At 39.1% G+C, this 12,401-nt stretch overlaps 1 protein-coding gene across 3 annotated transcripts in view; it reads left to right on the top strand.

Annotated features, from left to right (window-relative positions):
- Trpm7 (transient receptor potential cation channel, subfamily M, member 7) overlaps positions 1–12,401 on the top strand; it is an 88,497-nt gene that overhangs the window by 8,449 nt on the left and 67,647 nt on the right. For all 3 annotated transcript variants that reach the window (XR_010064692.1, NM_053705.2, XM_039105837.2), the window contains 2 exons: positions 8,307–8,386; positions 12,345–12,383. Coding sequence is in view for 2 of the 3 variants with exons in the window: in NM_053705.2 (NP_446157.2) it covers positions 8,307–8,386; positions 12,345–12,383 (119 nt within the window). In the remaining variant the exon portion in view is untranslated. The remainder of the gene's footprint in view (positions 1–8,306; positions 8,387–12,344; positions 12,384–12,401) is intronic.

Raw genomic sequence — 12,401 nt, 5'->3', positions numbered from 1 at the left:
GCTCTGTGCAGTGGGGAAGAAAGCCTCCTCCTAGCTGCCTGCAGAAGACAGTCTCCTTGGTTGTCTTCAGATCGAAGTGTAGACCTCTAAGCTCCTCCAGCACTATGTCTGCCTGCATGTTGCCATGCTTCCTACCTTAATGATAATGGACTGAACCTCTAAAACTGTACGCCAGCCCCAAATTGCCTTGATCATGGTGTCTATTTAGAGCAATGTAAACCCTAAATAAGATAGGATACATCTGATAAATTATATTTTCAAGTAATTTTGTTTTTAATCTTTATAATTTGAAGTTTCATCAGTAATTGTCTTAGGGGCTGGAGAGATGGCTTGGTGGTTAAGAGTACTGGCTGCTCTTCCAGAGGACCCAGGTTCAATGGCAAGCACCCATGTGCCATCCAGTACATTGTCTATAATGCAAGTTCCAGGGGATCTTGCATTAGATTTCATACAGAAATATATGCAGGCAAAACAGTGCACATAAAATGAAAACCTTTTTTTTTTAAAAAAGTATTTGTGTTTTTATTGCTATATAAAACACTATAACCATAAACAACTTGGGAAAAGGCTTTATTCATCTATAACTCAGGTCATACTCCATCATGGAAGGAAGTAATTCAAGGCAGGAACTTAGAAGATGGAACTGAAGCAGATAACTTTGGAGCAATGCTGCTGCCTACTGACTTGCTCCTCATGACTTGCTCTGCTTCCTTTACACAACTCAGGACCAGCTGCCCATGGGTAGCAGTACCCACAGTAAACTGTGCCCTCCAAGTCAATTGTTAATCAAGAAGATGCCTCTCAGACTTGGAATTTGAAGGCATTTTCTGAAGTTCCTCTTCCTAGATATAATTCTGGCTTGTATGAAGTTGATAAAGCAATCAGGACAGCTGACTCCTTGTCAACTTGACACCACTACATTACTATTAAACTGTAACTCTCCCTTTCTTGTTTGAACATCCCAACTTTCTAAAAATCCAGCGGTTTTTAAAAATTAAATCACTTTAAAAGTTCAAAGTTTAAAATAGTGGTTTGATAACTGTTCATGCAAAATATAAAAACAAGCTAAATGCTTTCTTATTTCAAAAGGGAAGAACCAGGGCATAGTTATATTCAAATCAAAGCAAAACCAAAGTCCAGCAGTAAAGCCAAGTGTTGGACATGTGGGACTAATGATCTTCTGGGTTCAGAGGACATGAGTAGCTCCATTCCTGTCTTTTCGCATAGCATGTGTCATAGTCTCAGCCCAGCTTCATTTTACAGTTGTTGACTTTGATGGTTGTTCCATGATGACTGACATCTCCAAAAGTCTGTAGTCTGTAGTCTGTCCTGTAACTAGTCTGCACTTTCACTAGTAGCCTCTCCTAGACTCTCTTCAGGGACTCTGACCCTGTCATATGGTACCAAGCTTTAGCTTTCCTCCATGGCCTCCTCATTCCTGAACCTTCTGCAAGCGAGGCTGCACCTTTACACTGGCCTCTCATAGTGCCAAGCCCTTGCTGCTCCCCTCAACCATTTCATTCTTCACATGACCAAGTTTGGCTGCCAACATGAGGTAAAATCCTTGGCCCCCTCTGGACCAAACACTTCCCAGAAGATTTTGCCTCAGTGATGCTATTCCTCTTCTCTTCATTTTTTTCAAGGTCTGGTCATTTATTTATTACTTTCTTTGGTTGTTGTTATTGTTTTGTTTTTCAAGGCAGGGTTACTCTGTGTAGCCCTAGCAATCCTGGAACTCACTTTGTAGACCAAGCTGGCCTTGAATTCAGAGATCCACCTGCCTCTGCCACACAAGTGCTAGAATTAATTAAAGGGTTAAGGGTTGTGCCACTACGCCTGGGTTATTTGTTATTCTTAAAAGACTTATTTCTTACTGGACTCAGATTTAGAAGTAGAAACTCACAGACAGCCTACATCTATGTCTCTTGGCAATCTGTTTCTGGCATATTTCTTTGGCTTCCTTCATTCTCTTGACTAAAGTTTGGCATTTTCTAAAGTCTTGTTTTTCTTCTTGTTTCTTCAGAGTAGTACATTGATATTTGTGTTGGAGGACATGTAGAGTAACAAGATGCTCAATCTTAGGTGCTTTGGTCTTGAGCTCCTTATATTCTTTGTTCAAGGACTATCTGACAGCATATTGATGGTCATCATCTTTAAAGATACAGAAAAGCTTAGAGACGGTGAGCTTTTTTGGGCCCCAGCGATTGAAGCACAGTAGTATCTGTTAGTCCAGGAATATTCTCATTTTCTGTATCTCTTTGTCCCTGTCTCTTGTTATGCCCCTCCAGCCACCCCACCCCCCCATGGACACACTCTTCTTTTTTTTCCCCACATGGAGGGGTTTGATGAGAGAAGAAGAGGGGAGAAGTAAAGGCTGGCCATGAGCACTTGGAGGGAAGAGGGGAGGGGAATGGGGAGAGAAGGGACAAAGGGGAAGAGGGGGAGAGCAGGGAGCAAGAGGAGATAGAGAGCTCACACACTCCTTTTTTATCTCTCTTCCTCTCTCTCTCCCTCCCTATCCTTTCTTTCTCATAACAATACCCAAGTTGAGAGTGCTCAGATTGGCATCTACAATTTGTCCCACAATAGACTTATGCTTCCTTTCCCCAGTTTCCCTTGGTTATAACAACCAAAAGGTGCACTCTTTTGCTTCATGGGAAAACCTTGCTTGTTCCCACTGGTGATTCTTACCACATAACCCTTCTATTTTTTACTCAGAAGCAGTAGCAGCTACTTCTCTGGCCCATGTGCTTCTCCTAGAAAGTGCAAAGTTTGTGTTCATTGCCTACTTCTTTGAGTTTCTGACAACTGATGGCTGGAAAGGATATATTCATCTTGATGTGGCTGACCACTTAGGAGATGCCATAAAAAAAGAGCCGTTCTTAGTCTTCTACTCCAGCTGACCAGTATGGGTTGTCCTTGCAAAGCAAAGATTTCACTTTAATGTCTCTAGTCTCCTGTTAATGAAAGCTGATTCTTATGCACCAACTGACCAAAATTCAAAAATGGAATTGCCCCCATAGAGTGTTTTAAGGGACTCTTAAACTTTCCCCTGAAACTACACAAGCCAGGACTCTATTATCTGCTCTGTTTTCAGCATTATAGTCTGCGTTCCCACAGCAGCTTATGAAGCTCTGAACATCCAATGGGTTTTCCAGCCCATAGTTCTAATATCCCCACAATTACCCCCAAAACATGATCAGTTCTATTATAACATCCCACAAATCTGGGTATCAATTTCTGTCTTATTTAGGGTTTCTATTATTGTGAAAAAAACACTATGATCTAAAACAAGTTGAAAAGGAAAGGATTTATTTCATTTTAACTTTCAGGTCATACTCTACCATTTACTATGGGAAGTCAGAGCAGGAATTTGCAGGAAGCAGAAGTCATTGAGGGAAACCTGTTTACTGGCTTGGTCCTTATTGCTTGATCCTGCTTTCTTAAACAAACCAGGATCTGTTGCTCATGGATGGCAGCAGCCCCAATAATACATTGCGCCCTCCTCTATATGAATCATTAATCAAGAAAATGTACCCACAGTCTTGCCTAGAAGCAATCTGATACAGGCATTTTAGGTGTAGTTTTCTTTTTTATAATTTTGCTTGGCTTCTGGGCTTGATAGCACTTGATTGTATCTCTACACTTAGGGAGCTGTGATATTTCAATTACTCCAATATTAAGAAAACTTGCCTTGTTAGGCAGAACTGCATAAAGAATGAGTATTTGGGTAAAGGTTCAATTTCAAGTTTGAGGTGCATTTTAGGTATAAAAAGAGCTGAATGCCAGACAGTTGATATGTGGCATGAGTTTGGGGTTGAAACATAGTTTGTTTTTGTTTGTTTTTTGAGGTAGATCTTTCAGTAGACTAGACTGGCCTTAAACTCACTCCCAAATGTTGGGATTAAAGGTGTGTGCTACTTCACCTGGCCTGCAATTTTTTTTTTTTCAATGTTGGGATGGAATGTAGAAATAGACTTTTGTGAGTTATTCAATGTATAGTGAGCTAGCTATGAACATAATAGGAAAATATAGTTGGAAAGAAAGAAATTTAATGTCTGATTTTTTTTTTATCTTTTTTAGAAAATGAAGTATGCCAGCCTTTAAAAGATTGAGAAGGAAGGTTGGGCATAGGGGTACACTCCTTTAATCTCAAGAGAGCAGAGGCAGGCAAAATTTCTGTGAGTTTGAGACCAGCCAGTTTCATGCTAAGTTCCAGGCCATCCAGGTCTGTATAGTGAGACTTGTCTTTAAAAAAAAGAAAAGAAAAACAAACAATTGGGGAGGGCTGTGGACAATGTAGTGGTGGTAGAACATGTCATTAGTTATGGGCATGTTCCTAAATTCAATCTGTAGCAGCCCCCACCCACTCTGGAAATGGGGAAGGAGAATGAATCTACAAGGAAATGAAGAGTGGACCATACAGTAACATTCAACAATTATCTAATTTATTGAGTGCTTCTATTTTATAAGTGAGAACACAGTATGAGAATTAACCTGGGGATCTAAAGAATATCAATTGCTAGTCTATCAAACTTATTTCACACCTTCAATCCCAGCACTCTAGAGTCAGAGGCACTTGGAACTCTGAGTTTGAGGCCAGCCAGGTCTACATAGAGCGATACCCGATTCAGTAACAGTGGAGCTTACCTGAGGAGGGTGACTTGAAAATCTGACTGCTTTACTGTAGGTTCTAGAAAGTATTGGAAATGTTCAGAGTTAAAAAGCCAAACTTGGGGCTGGGGATTTAGCTCAGTGGTAGAGCGCTTACCTAGGAAGCGCAAGGCCCTGGGTTCGGTCCCCAGCTCCGAAAAAAAGAACCAAAAAAAAAAAAAAAAAGCCAAACTTTTCTCTAGTGCTCTTTGTGCTTATCCAGGTCGAGGCAGAAGCATGAACTGGGTAGCTTGAGGGAAAAGTGCAGTCAAGAAAAGGTCTGTGTTCTTTCTTTAAAGGCTTGGAGATATTCTGCATCCTGATGGGAATAAACCAGTTAATATAAGGAAAAAGCTAGAAAATTGGTGAAGAATGTCCCTGATTTCAAATGTATGGGATTTAGGGCCAGTGGTTGTATTTGAATGGTAGCATAGTTACAACTGTGAAGGAAAAGTGAATGTTGATAGAGTAGGAGAGTAATTTTGTTTAGCTTTGGGTTACTTTGTTTTTGTTGAGACAGGGTTTAACTGTGTAACCCAACCTGACTATCACAAACTCCGTGTTCTCTGCCTTTCCAGGGATTGAATTTAATTTGCTAGTTTGTGCTACAAGTACTTTTGCCCTCTAGGTGATCTTGCCAGCTCTTATAGGAGTTTGCAGTGGTTTTGTTCTGGATAAGAGACTGAGAATGATGGAGGGTAGTTGAGAAGGAAATGCAGGTATACCTAGGGAGGAAAAAAAAAAAAAAAAAGACTAGCAAAGTTTCAAGTATTATAAAAAGACTGCCAGGATATGGAAGAGCTACGAGTTCTTTCCTGAGCAATCGAAACAGTCTTCAGAAAATGACCAGATTTTAGTTTACAAAGAAGGTTCTGGAAGGACTATGCAAATGGCCTTTGTCATGTAAGAAATGTTTGTAAAAGACTCTAAGTTCCATAGGGCCTAGTTGTAACTTTGTTGACTGAAGGTCATGTTGTAATTTTTGTCTAAGTAAGCACATTCAAAGGAACTTAATACCTAGTAAATGGAGATTTTTGAATGAGGTCAGAATGATTGAATTTCAGAAACAAATAAGATAAATTAAAATTTATCATTAATGTTTGAATTTCACTACCAACATTTTTTTCTAGAGGTTTCCTTTAGAAATATGAGTTCTTTGCCATCTACATGTGTGTAGGATATAAAAAAAATTTTTATTTTTGCAGTCAGTGGTGGCACACACCTTTAATCCCAGCACTTGGGAGGCAGAGACAGGCAAATCTCTGAGTTTGAGGCCATCCTGGTCTGTGGAGTGAGTTCCAGGATGGCTAGAGTTATACAGAGAAACCCTGTCTCAAAGACCACCCCCTCCCCCCACATTTTTCTTATGCAGTGTCAGGAATTGAACCCAGACCTAATAGCTTTGTGGTCTCTGCAATCTCAAGACTACTCAGATTTAGAGACTTACTTTTAACTTCTCCTTCTTGCTGTTAGCATACGTGTGTAGGTCGGAGGCATTTGGGAGTCAGTTCTCTCTCCCAATATGTGGGCTTCAGGAATCAGATTCAGGTTAGCACCTTTACCCACTGAAATATCTAACTAGCTCAGTGTTCCTTTTTGTCATTTTTTTTTCTTTCTTGGAGTGTGTGTATGTTCTGAAACAGGGTCTTACTTGGTAGGCCAAGCTCACCTGGATCTCAGTGCTCCATCCTCTTATCTGCCAAGTACTGGGATTACATGTGTACCTCACTGTGCTTGGCTTAACAAACTGATTTTTTTTTTTTTTTAATTTGTGTGTATGAACCAGTGCCACTTGTGGTCCTGGTAGAGGCCAGAAGAGTGTACTAGGTCCTCTGGAGTGGGAATTACAGTCAGTTGTAAACCACCTGATCTGAATGTTGGGAACTGAACTCAGGTACTCTTCAAGAAAGCCAAGAACTTTTAACTGCAAGCAACCTCTTAGCCCCCATTATATTTTTTATTTTGGACATTTGGCTACTCTTTGTCACTGGCACCCACATTTTCCCTCCTCCAATCTCTAAGGCTATACTCTCACTTCACATAGTTTAGACCACATTTATAGCCTCGGTTGTCAAGATTGCACATCTCTGAAAAGGAAATCTCAACTAAATTCCTTTCTTCAGATTGGCCTATGGACATATCTGTGAGGCATGTTCTTAATGGGTACTCGTTGCAGGAGGGCCCAGACTACTGTGGGTGGTTCTGTCCTTAGAATAGCTGTATAAGACTGTAAACAGCATTTCTCTATGATCTCTGCTTCAGTTTCTGCCTTTACTTTCCTCAGCAATGAACTTTTAGTTGGAAGTGTAGGCTTAAATAAACCTTTTCTTCCTTGAGTTGTTTTGGTTGTGGGCTTTTGTTACCACAAGAAGAAAGCAAACTAGAACAGAATATGTGACACATTATTCACATCTAAGAATTTTAGATACTTGTGTTTGTTTACTTCTTGGTTGGTTGGTTTTTCCAGACAGTGTTTCTCTCTGTGTAGCCCCAGCTATTCTGGATCTCTTATCTATAGGACAAGGAAGGCCTTGAACTCAGAGATCTGCCTGCCTTCCAAGTGCTGGGATTAAAGGCCTAACTTGATACTTGTGGTTTTTATTTTGACTCCTAAGTACTTTATTTTAAATATTGAGGATTAATTTGATTTATTAATCACAGTGTGATCAGTCTGTATATTTTATAAATATATACATTGCCGGAATATTTGTTGATTCATCCTTATGGATAAATATACCATAACTTTTTGTGAATTTCCTATGTTGTGTTTGAAGAAAGTAAATGCATCTTTTTTTTTACTGTGGGATGCAGAAGTGGGCACATATTTATCAAAATGAACTTGTTTATTGTGTTTAAAACCTTTTAATATGCATATCCTAGTTAGAAGTATATTTAAACTTATGTGATCTAGAGTTATTGACATTTTCCTCACTGAGTTTTTGCTTTTTATTTTATTTTTTTTACTTACAATCTGATTGTGGTTAATCATAAGATTGACACATGAATTTGGTAGATTAAATGTTAATAACTTACCCTTACCGTATCTCCCGTCCAAGTACTTAAGAGCTCAGCCTTGTTTAACCTACAAGATGAGATGAGATATGCTGCTGCCTGGGTAGATCATAGATAGCCTACTCTGTTTCTGTCGATGCTTAGCAGTTTTTTCTGATGACTTTCCTTTGACTAGAACTTTGCTTGCTGCTCCTTTGCATCACAGCACCATTAGCCAGTCTGTGTCACTAAGCTTTCCAGAAATCCCTGAGAGATTAGGCTGGGCTTTGTTTTCTCTAAATTAAATGTGAAATGTGGCCTGCACTCCCCCCCTCCCCCCAGCTGGGGACCGAACCCAGGGCCTCCAACTCCCACTTTTAACTCTTAAGTGGTAAGTGGTTCAGGATCACATTAATTCTTCTTGAGGCTTATGTTTTATTCTGAGGCTCTCATATTCAGTTTGTTTCCTTTGGCACAGCACTGTTAAATCATGTCAGATTTAAGTGGAATTATTTTAATGATGAAGGTGTACCATCACTGAGAATAATATATCACAATTTAGTGGTTTAAAACAAAAATAAATACTATACATGTCTTTGTGTTTTTATTATAAAATTACTTCCTCAGATAAATTCGTTAACCATCTTTAAACTCTCTTTTAGTCCCAGAAATCCTGGATAGAGAGCACCTTGACCAAGAGGGAGTGTGTGTATATTATACCAAGCTCCAAAGACCCTCACAGGTAAGCATACATTGAAATTTAAATGTAAATTTATTGTTATTTACATTTAGCAAACAAATGTACATAATAATTTGAGGTTATTGTTTTTATCTTGAGAATGGGAAGAGACTTAGCAAGGTACCCAGTGCTCTAGAATTTCTGTTCTCAAACTTTTTCTGAATCATAATTGTCTAAGCTACATGCAGCAGCCATCCATCCTTTGAAACAACTCACCAAGTGGCCAAGCTGGCTGATGTACAAAGTAGTAGGGAGCTGTCTTAGTTAGGGTTTCACTGCTGCTAACAGACACCATGACCAAGACAACTCTTATAAATAAGGACAACCTTTAATTGGGGCTGGCTTACAGGTTCAGAGGTTCAGTCCATTACCAAGGCAGAAGCATGCCAGCATCCAGGCAGGTAGGCATGGTGTAGGAGGAACTGAGAGTTCTACATCTTCATCTGAAGGCTGCTAGCAGAATACAGGCTTCCAGGCAGCTAGGGTCTTAAAGCCCACACTCACAGTGACACACCTACTCCAACAAAGCCACAACTCCAAATAGTGACACTCCCTGGGCCACGTATATCCCAACCATCACAGGAACCCTTCCTGTGTGCCCTCCAGGGTTGCAGGCACACAGTATTGATGGTGGGAGTCTAGACTGAGGTCTTCATGTTTGTGTGACAAGAAGTATACTGACTGAGGCAACTTCCCAGACCCTGCAAAGGTTTTTAATTCTTTCAATCATTAGATAGCCTTAATGTCCCTGAAATAATTAACTTTTGTAATTATTTTTTCTAATGTAGCTTACTAAAGATATGTTATTGTTGGGGTTGGGGATTTAGCTCAGTGGTAGAGTGCTTGCTAGGCCCTGGGTTCGGTCCTCAGTTCCGGAAAAAAAAGAAAAAAAAAAAGATATGTTATTGTTATATCACAGGTAACACAGTGGGTTAATATTTAGGATCTTGGTTCTAAGGCACCATTTTCTTCCAGAAAAATATGATTTTTGCTATTATTTAAAAACAGTAGATTCAGAGCTAATGGCGGTGGTACTTGCCTTTAACCCCAGCACTCCAGAGGCAGAGACTGGTCTACAGAGTGAGTTCTAGCACAGCCAAGGCTATACAGAGAAACTGTAAAAACAAAAAAAACAGGGGTTGGGGATTTAGCTCAGTGGTAGAGCGCTTGCCTAGGAAGCGCAAGGCCCTGGGTTCGGTCTCCAGCTCTGAAAAAAAGAACCAAAAAAAAAAAAAAAAAAAAAAACAGAAACAGAAAACCCAAAAACCCTTCCCCCAAAACACCATCATAATCAACAAAACTCAGAAGAGGTGATTGGGTGTGGTGATGCAAGCCTTTATTTAATCTTAGCACGTGGGAGACAGAGATGTGGGTTCTGAGTTCTAGGCCAATTTGGTCTATATAATCAGTTTCCAGTTTGGTCTATATAATCAGTTTCCAGTCTATCTAAGACAACTACATTGTGAGACCCTTTGCCCACAAACAAAAACAATAGATTGTATAAGTGTTGGGGAATTTTTTCTTGTGATATTGTTAAATTTACTCTGAAGTAGAAATAATATAAGCACTTGCCAGACATTAAAGGAACAACGACCTGTTACAAATACTTTAAGTGAAAGTCGCCTTTCTTACTACCGTTTTTTAGTCATAACTTCACAAAATATTCTGGTACTGTCCATTCCTTGACATAACTTCCAGAGAGAGAGAGAGAGAGAGAGACCTGGATAAAGTACAGTCATTCTCAGTTCAGCTCCCTAGCATTCATCTAAAAGCTAAGTGTGGTATCATATGCCTGTATTCTTAGCACTGTGGTAAGCCAAAATAGACATATCCAGGGGCCATATTGACCAGTTAGTCTAGCTATAACAGCAACCCCAGGTTCAATGAAAGAGACCCTGTATCAAAAAAACAAAAACAAAAAACAAAACAAACAAACAAAACATCGATGTGGAAGGCTGGAGAGATGGCTCACTGGTTAAGAGCACTGACTGTTCTTCTGGAAGATCCTGGTTCAAATCCCAGCTTCCACGTTAGCTCACAATGATTTACAACTCCAGTACCAAGTGATCTAGCTCCCTTTTTTGACTTCCAGGGGCATTATATACATGTCCACAGACAGACATTCAGGGGAAAACACCTATACATATAAAGATAAAAAGGTGGAGAAGTGATCCAGGAAGTCTTTTTGGCCTTCACTCTTGCATAATCATATGCATACACTGTCTCCCATACCTTCTAGAAATAGTCTTTGCATGTCCAAGCAGAGGTATATATAACCTTCTTCTCAACTGTAAAGTTTACACTGTTTAATGTATTATGTTTATTACTTATCTTGGAGACCATTGCTTCATTCTTTCTGTCTGTTTTCTTCTTGAGACAGGGTCTTACTGTATAGCCTCACGGGCCTGACACCTGGCTATGTAGACCAAGCTGACCTAGAGCTTACAGACATCCTTCTGTCTCCCACATGCACTATCACACCTGGCACAGACACACAGACACAGACAGACGACAGACAGACAGACAGACAGACAGACAGACAGACACACACACACACACACACACACACACACACACACACACACACACACACACACCGTACTTTTTTTTTTCCTTTTCTTTTTTTTTTTTTTTTTTTTTTCGGAGCTGGGGACCGAACCCAGGGCCTTGCGCTTCCTAGGCAAGCGCTCTACCACTGAGCTAAATCCCCAACCCCCACCCTGTACTTTTTTAGTGGTACTAGGATAGAACTCTTAAGCCTTACACATGTTAACATGTACTCTACCGCCGAGCTCTATCTCCAGCTTAGTACTTTATATTCATTTGTTGCATGTTATGTGTTGTATGTCTAAATCATTTGTGTTAGTACAGTATACTTTATTGATGGATATTTTAGTTATATTTTGTTTTTCTTTGTTAGAAATGCTATAATGTATTTTCATTTTTTACCTATACTTCAGATACTTTAAACAGATTTTAGCACATGCTTTTTAAATGCTTTTTGGGACTACAGAGATGGCTCAGTGGTTAAGAGCACTGTCTGCTCTTCCAGAGGTCCTGAGTTCAATTTCCAGCAACCACATGGTGGCTCACAACCATCTGTAATGGGATCTGATGCCCTCTTCTGGTGTGTCTGAAGACAGCTACAGTGTACTCATATAAATAAAATAAAAAAAAATTTTTTTTAAATGCTTTTTGGTTATCAGTGCTGAGGAGTTGAACCCAGAGTTTTATTCATGCCTGTTAGACAGGTGCTCTATCACTGAGTTATATCCACAAACCTGGCCCATACCTTTAGAATTTGGGTTAGAGTGTGAGCAATGGATACTTTTAATTTTGACAAGTATTATCAAATTGATGTCCATAAAAATATTGATATATATTTCTCCAGCAGATAGGACTTCCTTTTTTTTTTGAGCTGGGGACTGAACCCAGGGCGTTGTGCTTGCTAGGCAAGCGCTCTACCACTGAGCTAAATCCCCAACCCCCAGAGAGGACTTCCTTATGTTTTCATGAAACTATTTAAATATTAAAATTTTCCTGGGTCTTTCATATATGTATGTCTTTACTGTTAAATCTGTTCATATTTTTCCATTTTTATGTTAAATGTTAACAAATTGATTTGAGGATGCTCTACTAGGGAAACTAACTTTCTTTTCTTAAAATTTGTGTTTATGTCTTATTGCAGATTTTTCCTACATGTAAATGTGATTTTGCATTTAATTTGTCATTTTACTCTATTGTTTCTTGGTTTTATTTCAAAATTAAAAATACTTAAAACAATTCTATGCAAATTTAAAAGGTTAGTTAAATGTATAAACCAAGGTATGTATGACCTATGGAATTTATTAAAGATATATGTTTAGATTTTGTTTTATACTTTTTAATGAACTTACTATTATTTACTTTAAAATAAATGTTTTTTTCTTGAACTAGTAATTTACCTTTCTACATTTTATAGATGTCTTCCAGGATGTCAGATTTGTCAGCAACTTGTCAGGTGAGTTTATTATATACT

The sequence above is a fragment of the Rattus norvegicus genome, chromosome 3 (genome assembly GCF_036323735.1).
Source record: "Rattus norvegicus strain BN/NHsdMcwi chromosome 3, GRCr8, whole genome shotgun sequence".
Classification (NCBI taxonomy): domain Eukaryota; kingdom Metazoa; phylum Chordata; class Mammalia; order Rodentia; family Muridae; genus Rattus; species Rattus norvegicus.
The sequence above is the reverse complement of the archived record's forward strand: the minus strand, read 5'-3'. Positions and strand labels throughout refer to the sequence as shown.